Source organism: Balaenoptera ricei, chromosome 3, assembly GCF_028023285.1.
Source record: "Balaenoptera ricei isolate mBalRic1 chromosome 3, mBalRic1.hap2, whole genome shotgun sequence".
Classification (NCBI taxonomy): domain Eukaryota; kingdom Metazoa; phylum Chordata; class Mammalia; order Artiodactyla; family Balaenopteridae; genus Balaenoptera; species Balaenoptera ricei.
The window spans coordinates 176190931-176211092 of NC_082641.1; the positions used below are offsets into that span (position 1 = coordinate 176190931).

The 20162-nt window shown below is 59.4% G+C and overlaps 2 protein-coding genes across 3 annotated transcripts in view; both read left to right on the forward strand.

Moving 5' to 3' along the window:
* Positions 1–359: 359 nt before the first annotated feature.
* Positions 360–19841, forward strand: ADAMTS10 (ADAM metallopeptidase with thrombospondin type 1 motif 10). 2 transcript variants are annotated; one of them, XM_059918522.1, is made up of 26 exons: positions 360–533; positions 2773–2852; positions 4188–4374; positions 4612–4958; positions 5309–5465; positions 6458–6675; positions 8150–8233; positions 8333–8478; positions 8895–8938; positions 9087–9192; positions 9278–9424; positions 9621–9762; positions 12612–12719; positions 13128–13273; positions 13371–13434; positions 14163–14265; positions 14497–14630; positions 14729–14852; positions 15873–15953; positions 16042–16205; positions 16301–16427; positions 16523–16652; positions 17018–17222; positions 17460–17636; positions 17730–17889; positions 19054–19841. In XM_059918522.1, the coding sequence occupies exons 3-26, from the start codon at positions 4287–4289 to the stop codon at positions 19161–19163; spliced, it is 3312 nt and encodes a 1103-aa protein (XP_059774505.1). In that variant the 5' UTR covers positions 360–533; positions 2773–2852; positions 4188–4286; the 3' UTR covers positions 19164–19841. The 2 variants fall into 2 exon arrangements, with proteins under 2 accessions (XP_059774505.1, XP_059774507.1); XM_059918524.1 differs by lacking the exon at positions 15873–15953.
* MYO1F (myosin IF) overlaps positions 19738–20162 on the forward strand; it is a 31247-nt gene continuing 30822 nt past the window's right edge. Inside the window, exon 1 of the mRNA XM_059919174.1 lies at positions 19738–19846. Coding sequence (XP_059775157.1) covers positions 19738–19846 — 109 coding nt within the window. The remainder of the gene's footprint in view (positions 19847–20162) is intronic.

The window sequence follows — 20162 nt, forward strand, 5'->3', positions numbered from 1 at the left end:
CGATTTTGCCTCCTCCTCCTTGCCCCGCCTCTTTCCCTTCCGACTTCCCCCTCCCCCAACCGCCCCCTTCTCCTCTTCCTCCATTTCCCTTACCCTTACCCAATTCTCCCTCCCTCTCTAGCCCCCTACCCTAGTCTTTCTCCCCTCCCCCCACCCTTCCACCTCTTTCTCCCCGCCCCCCCCGCCGCCGCCCATTATCCCCGCCCCCACCCTATTTCACCCCCATCCTCCATCCCTCCCCCGCCCCCACGACTGGGCGCCTGTCCGAGCGGGGCCGCCCGAGCTCCCGGGTCCGTGGCTCGGGTCCAGCCCGCGGCCCTGCACCGGCGGCGGCGGCGGCGGCGGCGGGCGGGGTCTTGGCGGCGCGCGGTTTGGGGGTTTTTTATAACCCTGGCAGGCTGCTCAGGAAGTGCCGTCCCCGCGCCCCCTCCCCCGGCCACGCCGCCGCGCTCGCTCCCTCCCTTCCTGCGCGTGGGCCGGCGAGACGGCGGCGGGGACTGCAGGCGGAGGCCCGGGCGGGCGGCCGGCCGCGGGTAACGGCGCGGGGCGGGGCGGGGCGGGGCGGGGGTGCGGGGCTAAGGGGGACTTTGTGTGTCCGCGTCGTCGCCCGGGGATGGCCGTGGGCCGCCGGACGACGGACGTCGGGCCGTGGGGGTTGTGGCGGTGTGCGATGTCCCTACGCGTGTGCGACACGCAACGCGCCCCTGAGTTCCTGGGAGCGCCTGTCTGGGTTTGTTTGCTCCGTGTGTGTGTGTGTGTGTGTGTGTGTGTGTGTGTGGACATCCACGTCTGTATAAATGCCGTGTGTCTGCGCGTGTGTGGCTGTATGAAAATGTAAGTGCCTGGCTATGTTTGAATTTGTGTGTGATGTGTGATTTGGGTGTTATGTGTCTGCGGAAGTGTGAGTGTAAGCCAGTGTGTGCACGTAGGTCAGCATCTCCTGGGTGTAAATGTCTGGATGAGTGTCTCTCCAAACATCTGCCGGTGTGTCTCCGTGTGTGTCTGAGTTTCATGAGTGTGTAAATGCCTGTGTGTACGTGCATCTGGTGGGTCTCAAGGTTTGGAGGACTTCGTGAATTTGTTCCTGGTCTGCTGTGAGTGTGGAAATGAGTGTGTACGTGTCTGTGCACGTAAGCCTGGGTGTGTGACTCTGGGTTGTGTGTGTGGGTATGCACATAGGTCTGGGGAATGTGTAGCTGTGTGTCTCGCATGTTTGTCTCAGGGTGTGAGTGTGTACTGAGTGTTGGGGCGGTCCTTTGTGGGTCTGCGGTGTCTGGTTGTTGGTCCCCAGCCTCACAGGTGTGGTCACCCTCAAGTGTGTGTGCGTGCACGTCGTTGCCAATGTGTGTTTGTGTGTCTGGGTGTGGGAGTGGCGCCGCCCACTTCCCCTGAGTTGGTCATCGGGGCCACAACCGTCTGCCTCCGGGTGTCTCCAGCCATCAGCTCAGGGCCTTTAATTAGCGGCTGGTTGCGGACCCGCCGGGTGCCGGGCCCCCTCCTCCTGCAGGCCGGGCCTTTGTCTGCTCTCCGGGCAGGGGCTGCCGCCTCTCCTGCCTGCCCAGCCAGATGTTCAGAGCCTGGGCTGGCCGGGCCTCCGCCTGGGCAGTCTCGGCCTTGGCCTCCGCAGGGAGGCTCCGCGGCCCTGTCCCCCAGCCCGCCCCGGACATCTGGGTGTAGAGCGGCAGATCCCTGCAGGATCCCGGGGATGGGATGGAGCCTCTGTTTCCAGAGGCTGTTTCCGCCGGCATTTCCTCCCCCACCTCCAGCGGGCTGGCACCCTCCCCCATGCTGGCCATCTCCCTCCTGCCTTCTAGGAGGGAGGGGCTGGAGGGAAGGGCCAGGCCTGGGTACACACACACAAACACACTCTTACGGTCACACACAGGGTCACATGGGCAGACACACACAGTCACGTGGGCACACACCACACACAAAGTCACATATACACAGTTACAGCCATACACAGTCATGGATGTGTAGTCCACCCGCAGACATCCCACGGGAGACCCCCAGCTGACATCCTGTGGCCCCCTCCACCCCCAGGCTCAGGCCCAGTAATCCTCTACCCACCCCCAAGCCTTCTCTTCCCCCCCACCCCAGAGCCACCAATCTGTGGTCCCCCCAATGCCCAGAGCGGGTCATACCTCCCAGCCCCACTGCGGGCTGTACCACTGTTCCAGATTCTCTCCCCCTGGCCTCACCCTGGCAGACACCTTGTACCTGTACGTCCCCCTCCAGACTCCTCCTATCCTGCACCTCATCCCCCACCTGTGCTGGGTCCTTCTGCCCTCTCCTCCACACCCCACTTGAGCTAGAAGCACCAGAGGCAGGGGAGAGGTTGTAGGGGGGAGGGGCCCAGCTGCAGAGGACCGAGGTGAGGACTCAGAGGAGGGGGGAACAGGAAGAGAGGCCAGGATCAGAGCCACTGAGGGAGAACTTCTGCACCAGGCCTGGCAGTGTGGGAAGGAGAGGGGCAGGATTGGGGGGCTGGGGGGCTCCAGCCTCACTTGCAATGACAATGCTGCCGCCTCGGCATGGGGAGGGGTGTTAAGGCAGGAAGGGGCTCGAGGGACACCCCCCAAAAGGAGGGGCTTTGATCCCAGAGCTAGTCAAGGATGGAACAGGGGAGGGGATGGGGAGCTAGGAACAGAGGGAGGATGAAAGCCGAAAGGAGGATCACCAGGGCCGGGGAGAAGGGCAGGGTGTCCTCAGCGACCCCTGAACTCCAGACCCAGCTCTGCTCTCCTCACCGCCCCCTCCTACCCTGTGCAGGCTCCCAGAAGAGGCACTGAAGGCCCAGAGCGACTCACACACAGGTTCGACACCACGCCACCAACTGAAGCCCCCAAAAGGTAAAAAAAAAAAAAAAAAAAAAAGACAGAGAGAGAAGCCCAAGGGCTAAACATCAGCCCATCTGAAATGAGCACCACAGTCACAGAGTGGGAGTGAGCTCCCCATAGCTGGAGGGGTCCAATCAGAAGTGGGGAGTGGGGTGGGGTGTCAGCTTCTAAGTCAGCATCTTGGAGGAAACCTGGCCCCATCTCGCAGGAGCTGAACTGCCCTGTTTGGGGATCGACTCTCAGACTTGGCCAGGCTGCAAAGAAAACAAGACAGTATGTGATTAAGGGGGAAATTGCACAGAGTAGGAGAAGGAGGGCGGAGACAGGAGGAGGGGTGGAGGGTTTGGCACAGGGTGGTGGCCCAGAGTGGTGTCTGTGGCAGGCTGGCCTGGGGCAGATGCTGGAGAAACAGACCTGCCCGGCAGGCCTGGAGCTTCGAGGAGAAATGAGAGGAAGCAGGACTAGGGGCCGGGCTGCAAATGTAGGGCGGAGGAGAGGTCACAGGAACAGAGACCACGATGCAGGGGTTTGCAGCCCCGCTGGCGGGGTGAGTGGTGCTACCCGTGACAGAGAATCCGAAGGCAGGGCCCCCAGGGGGAAGGGGTGCTCCAAGCACTGGCCTCGGGTTTAATCTGGGTTGGAAATTCACGCTGACCAGCCTTCAAGTGTGTCCCAGGCCAGCCGCCCCTTGCTGCCCTCCTGCACGGGCCCTTTGTGGTCCTGGGTCCACAGCAAGCTCCTGCCTGCCCCCGGGCCTTTGCCCCTGCTGTTCCTCTGCCTGGACCACTGCACTGTCTCTGTCTCTTCACTTCTCATCCTTCCCACCTCTGCTTCCAAGCCTCCTGGTTATTTCCCATAAAGAACGTGTCCTGATCTGAATTACACGTCTTTTCGTTTACTTGTCTGTCCTCTGTCATTCCTGGGAGACTGAGCCCCACGGGGTGGGGGGCAGGGGGAGGGCAGGGACTGTATCCATATTACACACAGTCGCCACCCGATGAATGAATTCTCTGGGTTATTGCAGAAATGAAATGAGATGGCATGAACATGCTCGGCCAGTAGCTGGCACGTAGTAAGTGCTCATGGAGTCAAGGTCCCCGCCTGTCCTAAGAGCATACGGAGGATAGTGGGGAGGCGGGGGGAGGGGGGGACAGAGAGGCTACTGAGTAAGGAAATGCATTCAGAGGCTTCAAACCAGGGGCGTGGAGCGGGGAATGCCATGGGCATCCCCGAGGCTGGGAGTGAAGGGCTGGCTGCAGGTGTCCTTGTCTGCCTGGTGAGGGACCTTGACGCCGCCTCTGCCCGGCAGCAGGACCAGGCCCCGCTGACCCAGCTCTCCCATCCCAGGAGCCCAGTGATGCTGTCCAGGCTGTGAACAGGGAAGGCAGCGCTGTGGGGGCTGCTGGCAGCCGGGGCTGGGGAGAGACATGTGGACACGTGGCCTCTATGGCTCCTGCCTGCCAGATCCTCCGCTGGGCCCTCGCCCTGGGGCTGGGCCTCACGTTCGAGGTCACGCACGCCTTCCGGTCTCAAGGTAGGGGTGACTCGGGGGTAGTGGTGGGGACCGAGCAAGGAACTGAGGAGGGGTCAGTGCAGCTGGGACGGTGGTCGTGGTGGGGTAGGCCCTGGGGTCAGTGAGGCCAGAGTCTTGCAGCAGGTGACCTGGATTCAGGATTCACTGAAGCCAGCATCGTTTACCCTGAAGCTAAGCAGGCAGGACACAGGGGTCCTTCCCAGGGCCCACCCCCAAGCCTTTGACCCTCACCCACAGATGAGTTCCTATCCAGTCTGGAGAGCTATGAGATCGCCTTCCCCACCCGAGTGGACCACAACGGGGCACTGCTGGCCTTCTCACCCCCAACCCCCAGGAGGCAGCGTCGGGGCACAGGGCCCCAAGCAGAGTCCCGCCTTTTCTACAAGGTGGCTGCACCAAGCACCCACTTCCTGCTGAACCTGACCCGCAGCCCTCGCCTCCTGGCAGGGCATGTCTCCGTGGAGTACTGGACTCGAGAGGGCCTGGCCTGGCAGAGGGCCGCCCGGCCCCACTGCCTCTACGCCGGCCACCTGCAGGGCCAGGCCGGCAGCTCCCATGTGGCCATCAGCACCTGTGGGGGCCTGGTGAGTGGAGGGTTCTGGGCGGTAGGGGGAAATGCCCACGAGTTTGGGAGTTAAGAAAAACACTTATATAGGTCAGAGAAGGAATCACAGTGGAAGTTTTTTAAACATTTCGAGCTAATCGAAAGGATTAGCTATTTTAAGGTGCAGCTAAAGCAGTACGTAGAAGAAAATGTGTAGCCTTAGGCCAGGCTAAAAATTAATGAGCTGAACATCGAAGAAACTGAAAAAGGAATAGCAACATAAACCCAGTAAAATAGAAGGAATGAAATCGTAAAGACAGAGATAGGGTCCCAGGGGTCCTGGGAACCAGGACCTGACCCGAGCCCTCTGTCCCACTTCCCAACCCCCAGCATGGCCTGATTGTGGCAGATGAAGAAGAATACTTAATCGAGCCCCTGCAAGGTGGGCCCAAGGGGCACCGGGGCCCAGAGGAGAGTGGTCCCCACGTGGTGTACAAGCGTTCCTCCCTGCGTCACCCCCACCTGGACACAGCCTGTGGAGTGAGAGGTACATCTGTCTCTCTGGGGCTGGGCAAAGGGGCTGCACAACATCTTTGCCTTGAGGCAGAGGTAGATGGCAGTGTCCCTCCATCCAGAAGGTCAGCAGGCAGCTACATCAGGGAGCAGTGCAGACAGTCGGCAGGGCAGCAGACAATGGAACAACGCATCCATCACTGCCGTAGTCCGATGGCCCAACAGTGAGTGAGACGGGCAGCTGGACAACCAGGCAGGCGCTCAGGTGTAAAACCATCCATCTCTAGGATTATTGTCTGATCAGACAGTTAAGCAGCGGGATGGTGGTAACCAATATTGGGGCAGTTGCACAAGGAAAATACCAGGAGACCTTAGCCACCATTCGGAGGATCAGATTTACAACCAGACTTTCAGGAGGACAGTTGTAACATCAGACATTTAGGGAATGGGAAAGTAAGGAAGCTAGCTAGACAACAGAAGAGTCCCCAGGACAGTCGTACAGCTAAAAAAATGATCTCTGTCCAGTGGAAATGCAGAGCCACTGGAACATTGAATTAGTTGCATGATCCGAGAGTCCCAGAGTAGCACACCGTGGCAGACGCACAACCACCGTGGGTTGTAGAAACAGAAAAGTGGATGGTGTCACAATTGGACAGTCACTGGGACAGCCAAGCAGTAAGACCGTCAGGCAGGTGGATTGTTTTACAGCCAGACAGTTGGCGGCAGGGTGAGTAAAAAGTTGCACAGTCAGAAGGCCAGTGAGCCATACAAGCACACAGTTCTGGCAGTGAGACAGGCTGCTACACACATCCATCTGAGCAGTGAAATTGTCGGGAAGTTGCACGGTCATGTTGATTGTCATGGGATGCTGGGCGGCTGTTCAACCAACCAGTTTGGCAGTGAGACAGCCACATCATTGTAGAACCAGCAGCAAAGGAATGAGCTATTTGACAGCCAGATGAATCATCAGACAGGGAGTTAGACAAGCAGGGCAAGCAGCAGAATGACCAGAAATTGTCCATCCAGATGAGAAACCGTGGAAGGGGCGGCCTTGGTGGCTGCGCACCCTGAAACCGCCACCTGCCTGGCCCCTCGGGAATGAAACAGAGCGCGGCCAGCCAGGCCTGAAGCGCTCGGTCAGCCGAGAGCGCTACGTGGAGACCCTGGTGGTGGCTGACAAGATGATGGTGGCCTACCACGGACGCCGAGACGTGGAACAGTATGTGCTGGCCATCATGAACATTGTAAGTGCCTCCCCCTCCCTGGGCATGGAGCCCCAAGAACATGGAGCTCGCTCCAGAGGTTAGGAAAAGGGGTGTCACCCTCCCCCCCCATCCCTGACCTGAGGCCAGTGAAACAGAATGGAGAGGGGACAGGGTAAGTGAGAAAGGAGGGCTTTTTGTGGCCAGGAATGAGGAGAAGCAGCCTAGCACAGTGGCTAGAAGCATGGACTGGGGAGCAAACCGGCCTGGCCTGAAATCTCAGCTATGCCGCTTTTGAACTGTGTGCCCTTGGGCAAGTTACTTTGCCTCTCTGCCTTGGTTTACCCATCTGTAAAATGGGTATAATAATGGTACTGACTTCATAAGGCTGAGGTGGATGCACTGAATTGCTAAAGCTTAAAACAGCACCTAGCACACAGTAGGTGCCCTGTAATTATCTGCTGTACAAAAAAATAAATGGGCGACTTGCAGGTACTTGCTCAGGTTAGCAGTACACACGTGGGTGCGCATCTGTCTGCATGCAGGGCTCACCCAAGCGCCTACCTATAAATTCATACAGGCCGACCTGGCTGACCCACACTCAGTTGGAGTCAGCACCCATCCTAGATCTTGATCAAGACTGTGGACCTCTCTGAGCCTCAGTTTTCTGCCTCTGTAAAATGGGGTTATACTAGTATCTATCACAAAAGGGTAAGAGATAGTGAGAGGGAAGCCAGCTAGAGCACTTGGCACATAGTAAGGGCTTGATGAGTGACGCTGTTGTTCCACTAAAGCAAAAAGGGAAGACAAGAAGTTTAGCGCAGATCGATGGCCCGTTATGTTGACATAATTTCATATCTGATACCCCTGCTTTCTGCCCAGGACCCGCCTTCCTCCCTTGGGCTTCCAAAGTTCCCTCAAACCTGCCGGGGTTTCTGGGGGTTTCCACATGGGACAGTGATGGCTCAGGGCTCCAAGGTCATTGCACAGAGTGGCCTCCATCATCTGTGCCCACTCACCCCTGGGCACTTCCTCCTCCCCTCTGACCACTGTCTCCAGAGCTTCCTGCCCCCACACTTCCACCTTCCGGTGGTGATGCTCAAATTGGTACCTTCAGACAGTATGGAATGAGGCCAGATGTGCACATCCTTTAGGCCATCTCTGGGCAGAGGCAGCTGGCGGGTGGGCAGGGAGGAGGGAGGACAAGTAGACAGACAAGCTGAGCAGGGTAGGGGTGAGTTGGAAAGAAACGCACTGGCAGGCAGGCTTAGCCAGACTTGAACCCCACTTCCAGCGCCTACCAGCTCTGCATCCTAACCAGCTGAGCATCAGTTTGCTCATCTGTAAAATGGGAATGATAATACGTACTCCTGTGAAGATCTAGGCAGCAGGCTTAGCCTGAGCCCCAGCACACAGTAGGTACTAGATTGAAGCAAGCTGTTGTCATCGTTTCACTTTTTGTTTTCTACTCTGGGCCCCTCTTAAGACTCGGTCTCTCTTGTTTCTTGGAGGTCAGGTTGCCAAACTTTTCCAGGACTCGAGTCTGGGAAACATCGTTAATATCCTGGTAACACGCCTTATCCTGCTCACGGAGGACCAGGTGCGGGGTGTGGGGGGGCCCACCTTCTCCTGCACGCCAGCGCTGCCCACCTTCCCTTGGGTGGCTGGTACCCATGTACCTCTCTCTGTCCACCCTCAGCCCACCCTGGAGATCACCCACCACGCTGGGAAGTCCCTGGACAGCTTCTGTAAGTGGCAGAAATCCATCGTGAACCGCAGCGGCCACGGCAATGCCATTCCAGAGAACGGCGTGGCCAACCATGACACAGCGGTGCTCATCACGCGGTGAGGGGCGGGGACGGCTCCAGTAGGACTTGAGCCGGGGGACCAGTGGTCCAGGGGACTGTCCAGGTCTAAGCAGGGATCACTTCTGCCGAGAGATGGAAGAGGCCGGGACTGTGCAGCCGCCCCCTTGGGGAGCCAGGGAAGGGGAGGGGCTGCTGGGAGCCTGAGAATGTGGGGAGGCGGGTGTGGGGCTGTTCGGACACTGACACATCCTTCACTCACTCTGTCATTCATTCAGTCAGTCATTCATGCACCCCGGCATCTCCAAGGCCAGCTGTGGGGAGAGCATGGGGCTTCAGTTCCGAGGCAGGGAGTGCTTCCCAGGCAGGACTCAGCCACCAGAGACAGGCAGGACGGTAGCAGCGGGGCTTAGAGAGTCAGCCCAGCCCCCTCACGGTCCCCCTCTCCTTCCACAGCTATGACATCTGCATCTACAAGAACAAACCCTGCGGCACACTAGGTACCCGGGTCCCCTAGGTTTCAGGCACCTCTGAAGGCAGTGGGCTGGGTGACACTGGCCCTGGTGGGGGTGGGGACCTGGCAGAGTGGACAGGGTCGAAGACGCAGCCCCGAGCCCCCAGCTCCAGCCCCACACGCCCATTTCCCAGGCCTGGCCCCCGTGGGCGGGATGTGTGAGCGAGAGAGAAGTTGTAGCATCAACGAAGACATCGGCCTGGCCACGGCATTCACCATTGCCCACGAGATCGGACACACGTGAGGCGGGGACACGGGAGGGGGCGGGCGGGAGGAGCCGGGCAGGTCCCTCGACACCCGGCAGAGCCGCCACTCCTCTCCCCAGGTTTGGCATGAACCACGACGGCGTGGGGAACAGCTGCGGGGCCCGTGGCCAGGACCCAGCCAAACTCATGGCCGCGCACATCACCATGAAGACCAACCCGTTTGTGTGGTCCTCCTGCAGCCGTGACTACATCACCAGCTTTCTGGAGTGAGGACCTACCTGCCTGCCCCACCCAGGGACACACACTCATGTTGGGGGAGGGGAGGACCTCTGGAAATCAGGGCTGCTTCTGAGAAGGGTCATGTGCTCATAGGGCTGCTCCCTGGGACCCCCACCTGGCTGGGGCCCCGGAGCTCTTGGCCTGCAGCCCTCCAGCATGACAGCTGCTTTCTTCTCGCCACAGCTTGGGCCTGGGGCTCTGCCTGAACAACCGGCCGCCCAGACAGGACTTCGTGTACCCAACAGTGGCCCCCGGCCAGGCCTATGATGCAGATGAACAATGCCGCTTCCAGCATGGAGTCAAATCGCGTCAGTGTAAATACGGGGTAGAGAGAGCCTTCCTGCTTTCCTTCCTGGGAGGGGAGGGGGCCGCCACCACCAGGGTGGGGGGGCCACAGGGGGTGGGAAACTCCATGTGGGCACCCCACACACAGGCAGTGGGGGTGGGAGAGCTGGGAAGGGAAGTGAGCCTCAGTGGGGGATGGGAGGACAGAGGTGCCTGGGGTTATACAAGTGTCAACGCACGGTCACAGTGCTCGGGAACAAGAATGGGATCTCCTGGTTCTCCAGACCCCTGTTTTGGGGACTGAGCTGGGGAGAGCCTGGGGGTCCACCTTCTGCTGCAGCAGGACTCAAGTCCCAAGATCCCTAACTGGGCCATTTTTAACGAAACATCCAGATTTGGTGGAAATAGTTTCCCTGGGGATGAACCATCTTCCCCACTTGGCAAAAAACTGGAGAGATCCTTCTAGGGATACCCTGTCTTCATTCCCTCCATCCCCCACTGACTGGTTCACAAGATCTCTTGGCCCCAGTCCTTAGCTGGACAAGCTCTGAGCCCCCTGATCACTCCCCACTCTTGCTTGAGGATTATACTCAGCTCCCAAAGCCCCATCCACCCATAGAGAAGTGAGCTGGGGATGCCACTCCCAGCTCCCCCGAGGAAGCTGGTGACCCTCTTCAGCCACCAGGGACCACCGGCTCATCTGGGGTCTGCCCCTCCATTGCTTACCTCCCCCAATTCCCTGAACACACCCCCTAACTCCTCACAGCCTCAGCCTTAGTAGCCCGGACGCAGTCCCAATTCTCCACACCCTCAAGACTCAAAAAGATCAGCTTGAATGACTTGTCCAAGCTAAGGCCATGTTAACTCAAAACAGGGAGCAGGCAGCTGTTAAAATGCCCTCACTTTATTCCAGCGCAAGACAAGGAGACAAACACTGGATCAATTCATATTTAATCCACTCTCAGCACCCCACCCCACCCAACTTGGCTGGTAACTACAGCTCCCTCTAATGAATTCCTAGAGAATTCAGAAGGTACTCTTGAGCATCTGCTGTGTCCCAGGTATCCTAACGATGACAACGATGGCTGACATTTACTGAATGCTCACTGTATGCCAAGCATGTGAAATGTATCATCTCAGTTAGACTCCTGACAACCCTATTGTCCCCATATTGCAGAAGAAGGGACTGAGGCATAAGGAGGATGCCTTGCCCAAAGTCACCATTTGAGAACATGACAGAGCTGGGATTGGAATCTAGGTTTCTCTATGAATCTAAATTTTATAAAGGGGTGGGTAAGTGGAGAAAGTGCCAGATTATCAAGCATGGACCACTGCTGGCTGTATGTTGAATTGATTCTTCCTTTTATTTTTCCAAGGAACATCTTCCTGGCCCTCCTGGCAAAGGGGTAAATTATTGACTACATGTAAATCAGTAAAGAGCTGGGCCTGGTGCCTGGTCCAGAGACAGTTGTGGTCTTATTACTCAATAACAGGGTGTTTATGCAAGCCCTTTCATATCTACTCTGCTACATGCCCCTCAGCCATATGTAGACAAGGCCCATCTTAACAGATGAGGCCCAGAGAGGGGAAATGTGTTGCAAGTCAGTGGTGGAGTTGAAGTCTCCCAGAGTGGCCCAGGACTCATTCATATATACTATGGCACCTCCTTGTGGAGAGGAGGAAGAGCAGGACTGGATTAGGCAGTTCTCTTTAAGAGGTGTCAGAAGTGGGATCAGGGCCTGTGATATTTTTACAAATGGCCAGGAGAACATAAGCCAAGTGAAGCCAGCAAACCAGGCTGAGTTTTTAGATGAGAAGTATCCTCTGAGGGAGCAGGTTTGAGGACCACCCTCCAAACTTCTCATGTGTGTGCAGGTGTCTCTCAGAGGCTAACACAGGAAAGTCCCTTCTTGCAGCCATTGATTAGTCCACTCCCAAATCTTCAAAGTTTGGAAGGATCAGGTTCTAAGAGAAGATTACATGTGATTGTAAAAAGGGGACAGAAGGATCTTCACTTCTCAGAGGAAAGACCCTGGGATATGGGGCAGGATGTAGGCTAGAGGGTCAAATCTGGCCACACCTGAACCCAGTGGGGCTTGTCCAGGGGTATTAATTAACCTGGACCTAAAGGGTCTGAGTGACTCCCTGGGACTGGTCCAGCCTCCTGCCATGGACAGGACCTGCTGCCAGGGTCTGGGCCAGCCCAAGTAAGACTCAGGAAGAAGATGGGCTGATTTTTCACTGGGAGAACTAGAGGAACTTTCCACATAAACCCAGCCTGCCCTTATCCCCTCTCAACCCTCCATAGATTAAAAGCTTTGGGAGCCTCCCCAGTTTAGGTGGGGGAAACAATGAGAACTACCAGCTGGAAAAAGAATTAGAGACAGGGCCCTTGACCTGAGCCATCATCAGGCCTGATTTTTCAACCACTGCTCTTGGGTAGGCTGCTTTGCCCATTCTAAAAATCCTTCCTCTTCATTTCTCAGCAGGTCCCAAGGTTTCTCCTAGAAACTTGGGAGGTGCCACGGGTTGAACTGTAGAGGGATTCGATCATAGACGCTGCGATCAAAGTTCTAGGTCAGGATCCAGACTAACCCTTAGTAGCTGTGTGACTTATAGCGAGTGACCTTACCTGTCTGAGCCTTGGTTTTCTCATAGTAAAATGGGGATTGTAGTGCCTAAGGGAGTTTGCGGCACTCCTAGGTGTTTTATAAGTGCTGCTTTCAGGCAGAGGAGAGGTCCCAGCCCATGCCCCCGCAAGGGGTTGCAAAAAGAGACCCAGGAAAGGAGCGCTGGGGCCCCACTGTCAGCCGGCAGTGAGCGGGTCGCCTCGGTCCTCCCAAGGAAGGTGGGAGGGGGGCGAGCCTGAGCGGGCGCCTTGGCCCGCAGGAGGTCTGCAGCGAGTTGTGGTGTCTGAGCAAGAGCAACCGGTGCATCACCAACAGCATCCCGGCCGCCGAGGGCACGCTGTGCCAGACGCACACCATCGACAAGGGGGTGAGCGCAGGCCGAGAGCCTCCACACCCCCACCACCCACCCCGACCCCTCCATCGGCTTTGGCCACGCCTACTGCCTGTAAGCCCCACCCCTGGCCTGAGGCCACACCCGCTCCCAAGCCACGCCCTGCACGCTTGTCCCAACACTAGCTTCACCACCCGTTCGGGACCCTAAGCTTAGGCCACGCCCCTTCTTTGAACAGTGTCTCTCCCTAGCCACGGCCCCATATTACCGGACAGAATCCCCGTCTTCGGACCCCACCTCCGTCCCCCACCCCCTCCCGCTTTCGCTCCATCTCAGGAGGGCTCAGACTTCCGGCTGGGGGGCTGGGGTGCGGGTAGGATTGAGCGCCAAGTCCCAGAGAGTCCGCAAAGCCCGACTCGCCCCTCCCCATCATCCCACCCGCAGTGGTGCTACAAGCGGGTCTGCGTCCCCTTCGGGTCGCGGCCGGAGGGCGTGGACGGCGCCTGGGGCCCGTGGACCCCGTGGGGCGACTGCAGCCGGACGTGCGGCGGCGGCGTGTCCTCCTCCAGCCGTCACTGCGACAGCCCCAGGTGAGCCCCCAGGCCCCGCTGCCGGGAGAGCGGGGCGGGCGGTCCTCGCCCCCTACTCCCCCTGCCCTATTTCTCTGCTGTCCACCCCCATTTCCAGGCCGACGATCGGGGGCAAGTACTGCCTGGGCGAGAGACGGAGGCACCGTTCCTGCAACACCGATGTGAGTCCCCCCAGGACCCCAAGCCGGGTACCCTTGGCCCCTCTTACACGCGGGAAAAGAAAGGCATACATCAGCTTCCAACGAGCCCGGGCCAGCTGGCCACCGTCTCCTCGGGAAACCTGCAGCGGCCACCCCCTCCTTCCCCGGACCTCCCTACACCAGCCCTGGGCCCTGTCTCCTTCCAACTCTTCACACTTTTGCAGTAGATGCGTCTCCCACCTGGAAATAACTGCTTGACCCCTGACAACCCCCTCCAGCTACACGTGCTTCTCCCTTTACTGCCCAATTTCCCCCAAAAGCCCTGCTCCTGCCCCAAAGCTGACCCGAGCTCCCTGCCCCAGAACCCAGTGGCCAAGTTTTCGTCCCCTGCTTGCACTGCCTTCTGACCAAGGACCACGGTCTCCTGTCCAACACTCCCGTCCACACGTCCCCCACACTCACGAAGAGTGAGTGGGCCTTGCTCCTTTCTAAGCCGGCTCTCTCAAGGCCCCATGGTCTGAGACCAGAAACCCAGGTGTCATCCTCAGCTTGCCCACAAACTCTAGTGAGTCACCTACTCCCATCTCAGACACCACCACCCCCCGGCCTCCTCCCTGGCCTCCTTGCCTCCAACCTCACTCCTCCAACCCACCCCTGCTCAGAGCATTAGTTCTCCGGCCCCAGGCCTCTGCCCTAACTGCATCCCCCCCAACACCTGGCCTCCCTACTTCTCCCTTTTTGTGCCCCAGGACTGTCCCCCAGGCTCCCAGGACTTCAGGGAAATGCAGTGCTCTGAATTTGACAGTGTCCCCTTCCGTGGAAAATTCTACACGTGGAAAACGTACCGGGGAGGTGAGCAGGGGATTCAGAAGGCCTTGGGGCAGTAAGGGGGCAACCGCAGGTGGAGACCATATCATGGGGTCTGCCCTGAGCCCTCCCCTCACCCAAGGAGCCAGAGCGCCCGGGATGTGGCTCAGCAGCGCCTAGACTGAACACCGGGAAGCCCCCCTCCCTCTGCCCAACGTGCCTGTCCTTGTTGGGTCTGGGGTCTGGCCCTCAGTCTGATGGGGCCGTGCCCCCCAGGGGGCGTGAAGGCCTGCTCGCTCACGTGCCTAGCAGAAGGCTTCAACTTCTACACGGAGAGGGCGGCGGCTGTGGTGGACGGGACGCCCTGCCGCCCAGACACAGTGGACATTTGTGTCAGCGGCGAGTGCAAGGTGGAGGGGACTCCCCACGAGAGGGGAGGGGTGAGGGGGCCGGAGGTGGAGGGGGGCGGCTCCCTGACTTCCCCAACGCACACCACTGCCCTCCCCAGCACGTGGGCTGCGACCGGGTCCTGGGCTCTGACCTGCGGGAAGACAAGTGCAGAGTGTGTGGGGGTGATGGCAGCGCCTGCGAAACCATCGAGGGGGTCTTCAGCCCAGCCTGGCCTGGAGCCGGTGAGAGACCCCCCCCCCCCAGCTTCCCTTTCACACTCCCCACTCGGTGGCTGGGGGCGGGGCTTGCCCCACCACAGTAACCAAGATCAGCAACTCCTCAGAGCCAAGGGCCCAGTGGGGTGTCAGGGACCCCAAAAGGTCCTGGACGTGATGCCGCAGGTCAGGGTCAGGGACTGGCTTGGGCTCTTGGTGCCTAAAGCTCGGCAATTAAAGTGTCCAAGGGGGTGGGGGCCTAAGTCTCTCCCCTGCCCTATCCTGAGGGCCTCAAACCGGGTCTTGAGGGGGCAGGCGCCTGACCCTCCAAGGAGGCTGAGGGACTCTCTGTGCTAGAGCACAGAGCTTACTAGGGGTGGGGATAGCTGCAGGGTGTGGTGAACTTGAATGTCTCCCAACCTTGGGCTGAAGGGAAGAGACCCCAGTGAGGTGGGGGAAGGGAGGTGGGCTTAAGGGACCAAACACACACTGAGGGCCAAGTGTGGAGTTCAGGGGACAGTCTGGGGGTACAGACAGATAAACCAGGACTCATGGGGGACACAGGTGGGCAGGGATAGAGGGTTCACAGGGGCCCAAGATCATCCAGGTCGTAAGTGATGGAGCTCACTGCAAACCTGACTCTGACTGCTAAAACCGCCAAGTCACCCTGTGTGGGTCAGGGCCCCGCGGTGGCCCCTTCCCTCTGCCTAAGCCCTGCCCTGCTGCTTGTTGGGGGGTGGGGGCGGGTCGGACCACTTTGATGGTTTGAGAGGTAAGAAAGTTTGGGTTCAAATCCCAGCCCAGCCACTTCCTAGCTGTAAAACCGGAGCAATTTGTTTTGTCTCTCTGAGCCTCAGTTTTGTCATCTGTAAAGTGAGTGTGATGACACATCTAACTTGACAGGGCCAGAGCTGGGGATGAGGTGGCATGTCTCTGTAGGTGCTTAGCATGGTAATGGTTAGTTGTTATCATCTGGGACCAGGAATGGGGGAGACAGGCAGGTGCAGGGAAGGGCCAAGTGGGTGACATCTGAGCTCCACTGTCCAGGGTACGAGGAAGTCGTCTGGATCCCCAAAGGCTCCGTCCACATTTTCATCCAGGACCTGAACCTCTCCCTCAGTCACCTGGGTGAGCCAGAGGTGGGAGGATGAGGACTGGGGGTCAGCAGGGGCGGCGTCAGCGTGGCTGGGGTTCTGACCCCTATGCTGTCCCCCAGCCCTGAAGGGGGACCAGGAGTCCCTGCTGCTGGAGGGGCTGCCTGGGACCCCCCAGCCCCACCGCCTGCCCCTGGCCGGGACCACCTTTCAGCTGCGACAAGGGCCGGATCAGACCCAGAGCCTAGAAGCCCTGGGACCCATTAACGCATCTCTCATCGTCATGGTAACGGCAGGGCTGGGAGCAAGGTGCAGGAGGACATTAGCATCCTTGTGGGGCCTCGAACTTGATTTCCATTTGATCCCCACCTACAACCCCAGGTGCTGGCCCGGACTGAGCTGCCGGTCCTCCGCTACCGCTTCAATGCACCCATCACCCGAGATGCACTGCCTCCGTACTCCTGGCACTACGCGCCCTGGACCAAGTGCTCGGCCCAGTGTGCAGGCGGTGAGGCCGGGGTGGGACGGGGTGGGGCGGGTTCTGGTCACCAGGCTGACCTTCCGGGTCGGGCAGGGCTGAGCGGACCTCTCGCCCGCCCCCAGGCAGCCAGGTGCAGGCTGTGGAGTGCCGCAATCAGCTGGACAGCTCAGCCGTGGCTCCGCACCACTGCAGCGCCCACAGCAAGCTACCCAAGAGGCAGCGCGCCTGCAACACAGAGCCCTGCCCACCCGAGTGAGTGCCACCCAGGGTGCAGGGCCGGGATGGCAAGCACTGGAGTGACGGTGCTACTGGGATCAGAGGAGTGGGTGCTCCCTAAGGTGAGGTCAGGGTCCTCCCGGCGTCAAAGTCAGAACAATGGTGCTCCCTGGCCAAGTCCAGGTAATCATCTCCCCTTGGGGTGATGCGCCTCCCAGCCCCCAATGTGGGTGCACAATAAAGTTGTTCTGAGTTCGGGGTGTGGGGCACGGGAGCAACAGGCATCCCGGTGCCAGTTTCCACAATGATGTTAATTGTTGGGGAGGAGGAGGATCTGCTCGTGCCCCAAGGTCAGGGTGGCCTGCCCAGCATACTGTCTCAGACTGCCCCTCCCCCCACAGCTGGGTCGTAGGGAACTGGTCGCGCTGCAGCCGCAGCTGTGATGCGGGCGTGCGCAGCCGCTCCGTCGTGTGCCAGCGCCGCGTGTCGGCCGCCGAGGAAAAGGCGCTGGACGACAGCGCTTGCCCGCAGCCGCGCCCACCGGTGCTGGAGGCCTGCCACGGCCCGGCCTGCCCTCCGGAGTGGGCCGCCCTCGACTGGTCGGAGGTCAGCCGCCCCTTCCCGCCCTGTGCAGAGCAGGGAGGGGCCTGGGTTGCCCCTGTCGGGTGCACACTGAGGCGCCTCCCCACTCCCGCTAGCCCTAGTGAGCTCCTCCCCGCCCCGTGACTGGTCCAAAGTTAGCTGTACCGTCCTCACCTCCCGCCGGACCAGCATCCTTCCCACTCCTTGTGTGAGCGGGGAGGGAGGCGCCCACTGAGCATGAAACGCCCCCTCCAACTGCAGTGCACCCCCAGCTGCGGGCCGGGCCTCCGCCACCGTGTCGTCCTTTGTAAGAGCGCAGATCACCGCGCCACACTGCCCCCCGCGCACTGCCCGCCCGCGGCCAAGCCGCCGGCGACCATGCGCTGCAACCTGCGCCGCTGCCCGCCGGCCCGCTGGGTGGCGGGAGAGTGGGGTGAGGTAGGCGGGCGCGCCCTGCAGGGCGGGAACCAGGGCACGGGCGGCAGGGTGGGTGGCCGTGCTGGGCTGCGGCTCATCCGCGACTCTCCACAGTGCTCCGCGCAGTGCGGCTTCGGGCAGCAACAGCGCCCGGTGCGCTGCTCCAGCCACACGGGGCAGCCCTCGCGCGAGTGCGCGGAGGCCCTGCGGCCCCCCGCCACGCAGCAGTGCGAGGCCAAGTGTGACAGCGCGCCCCCCGGGGACGGCCTGGAAGGTATGTGAGGCGGGGAGGGAACCAGGACGGTCCTGTCCGGAGGAAGCCATAGATAGGAGAGCTGGGGCTCCAGACCATTGGCCCTAGAGCTTCTCCAACCACGGAAATGCCTTTCTCTGTCTTCTCCAGACCATCTTTCACCATCCCCTGCCTGCCAACATGTATTAGGTGCCACTGTGTGCCAGGCGTTGTAGGCACCTGATTTTTCTGGGGGCCCAAACTCAGGTCATTCCTCCAACCACCTCCATGACCTTCACCTTGCTCATCTCCATCTATACGATTATCTGCCCGATATTTTTCTTTAAATCAGTTTCTCAGCCTCAGGCACTCTTGATGTTTGGGGCCAGATGATCCCTTGTCACGGGGGCTGCCCTATGCATTGTCGGGGGTTCAGCATCCCTGACCGCTACCTGCTGCATGCCAATAGTACCCCTCCTCCCGGTGGTGAAAACCGAAAAATGTCTCCAGATATCACCAAATGTCCCCTGGGAGGCAAAATCGCATCTCCTTGAGAACCACTGCTTTAAAGATACCCATTTTTTTTCTACCTAAGTAAATTTATGTTTCATAGAGAGCAATAGGTTACTTACTGAAGGCACTGGAACCAAACTGCCTGGATTCACCTTGCACCTCTGTGCCTTCGTATTCTCATCTATCAAGAAGCGTTTAATATATTCACTTGAGGGAGTGCCGTGTTAGGGAGAGGGACTAAAATAATCCACGTGAAGCCCTTTATTAGCACCAGGCCCTGTCATACATCATTAACTGCTAACTGGGAACCCTGGTCCATTGTCATGAACAGACTGTCAATTACCCTGTACACAAACTACACAAATACCCTGAGAGGCGTGACTGCCCTGGAGCTCGAGGTCCTCAGTCTGTTACAAAGGGAAACGAGCAAGGATTACGGCTCCAAACAGATAACTGGAAAAGGAACACTTTTCTCGTGATGTAATACGGTGTCCAAACCCCAGACCTGCACTTCCCTCTCAACATCCTCAAAACAACCTAATGACATAGTTACTGGTATAAGCCCCCTTTGAGAGGTGAGGAAACCGAGGCACAGAGGAGCTAGGAAGCGCTGTGCAGCCAGCGGTCGCGCCCCTGCCGGAAGGGGTGCTGAGACCGGATTCCCCTCACCTACTCTTCTCCCGCCCCCTCCAGAGTGCAAGGATGTGAACAAGGTCGCCTACTGCCCCCTGGTGCTGAAATTTCAGTTCTGCAGCCGAGCCTACTTCCGCCAGATGTGCTGCAAAACCTGCCAAGGCCGCTAGAGGGCGCACGGTCCTCGGAGCCAAGGCTGGGGGCCGGCTGGGGGTGGGGGTGGGGCGACCAGGCCTGCAGCTGGCCAGCCTGAAGGAGCCCGAGGGGGCAGGAGCCGGGAGTGAAGGGTGAGACGGAGCCGGAAGTTATTTATTGGGAACTCTTGTGGGGCTCCTGGCTGAGGGGGATGGAGAGGGGCTGGCCACGCCCACGGCCCCTCCTTTGCCCGTCTCCCAGTTCAGAATGAGACCCCCTCCAGGGTGGGTTTGAGGTGGGAACAACTGTTCGCCCTAGTGCCCTTGCCACCCACCCTTAGGGAGACCCCCAGCACAACCCCCGCCTTTGATCGGAATATGTACTGTGAAGAGTGGGGGTGGGGAGGGGGTCAGCCGGTGCCCTGCCCCCCGCCCCAGCACTGCCCTACCCCTCCACTCTGAGCTGGGGGGGGGGAAATCTATGTCCGCCACGGGGGAGGGGATTAGCACCACCTCCCTGACACCCTCCACCTAACCAGACCAGCTACAGGGGGGAGGCAGAGCTGGGAAGATCCACCCCATCCTCAGCCCTGCCTGCCCCAGGGGGACCATGTCATCCAGGCCACCCCCATCATGGTGCTACAGGCCCTGCCCTGGGGCCCACACACCCCTCGCCAGGAAGCCCTACATCAATAAAGTTCTGTCTTGTGTAGATTTCGGTGCGTGGGTGTGTGTACGTCAGTGAGACTGGGTCACATTCAGCTGTCCCCTACCCCCATGCTGGAAGCGACCACAGCCCCTCGCAGGTCGGCCCCAACAGGCCAAAGGGGACTTGTACCGACACAGACTAGAACCCAGTGATTTTAGGTCAAAAATACAGCTCACGGAGGCGCTCAAAGCAACACAACCTGGCGCCTGCTTTTCCAGCCACCAGACTCCCTGTCACTCTGCAGGCTCCAGTCACGCTGGACTCCTGGGAGTTCCTCAATCTCCCCACCATCTTCCCATCTTGGGGCCTTTGCTAGAGCTGTTTCC

What these genes read in the sequence shown, in the direction of transcription:
- ADAMTS10 (XM_059918522.1), top strand. Translation starts at nt 4,287, where the DNA reads ATGGCTCCTGCCTGCCAGATCCTCCGCTGGGCCCTCGCCCTGGGGCTG. An exon ending in ACCGTTCCTGCAACACCGAT is followed by an intron (nt 13,435 to 14,162) that starts GTGAGTCCCCCC and finishes TTTGTGCCCCAG; the next exon opens with GACTGTCCCCCAGGCTCCCA. An exon ending in CCTCTCCCTCAGTCACCTGG is followed by an intron (nt 15,954 to 16,041) that starts GTGAGCCAGAGG and finishes GCTGTCCCCCAG; the next exon opens with CCCTGAAGGGGGACCAGGAG.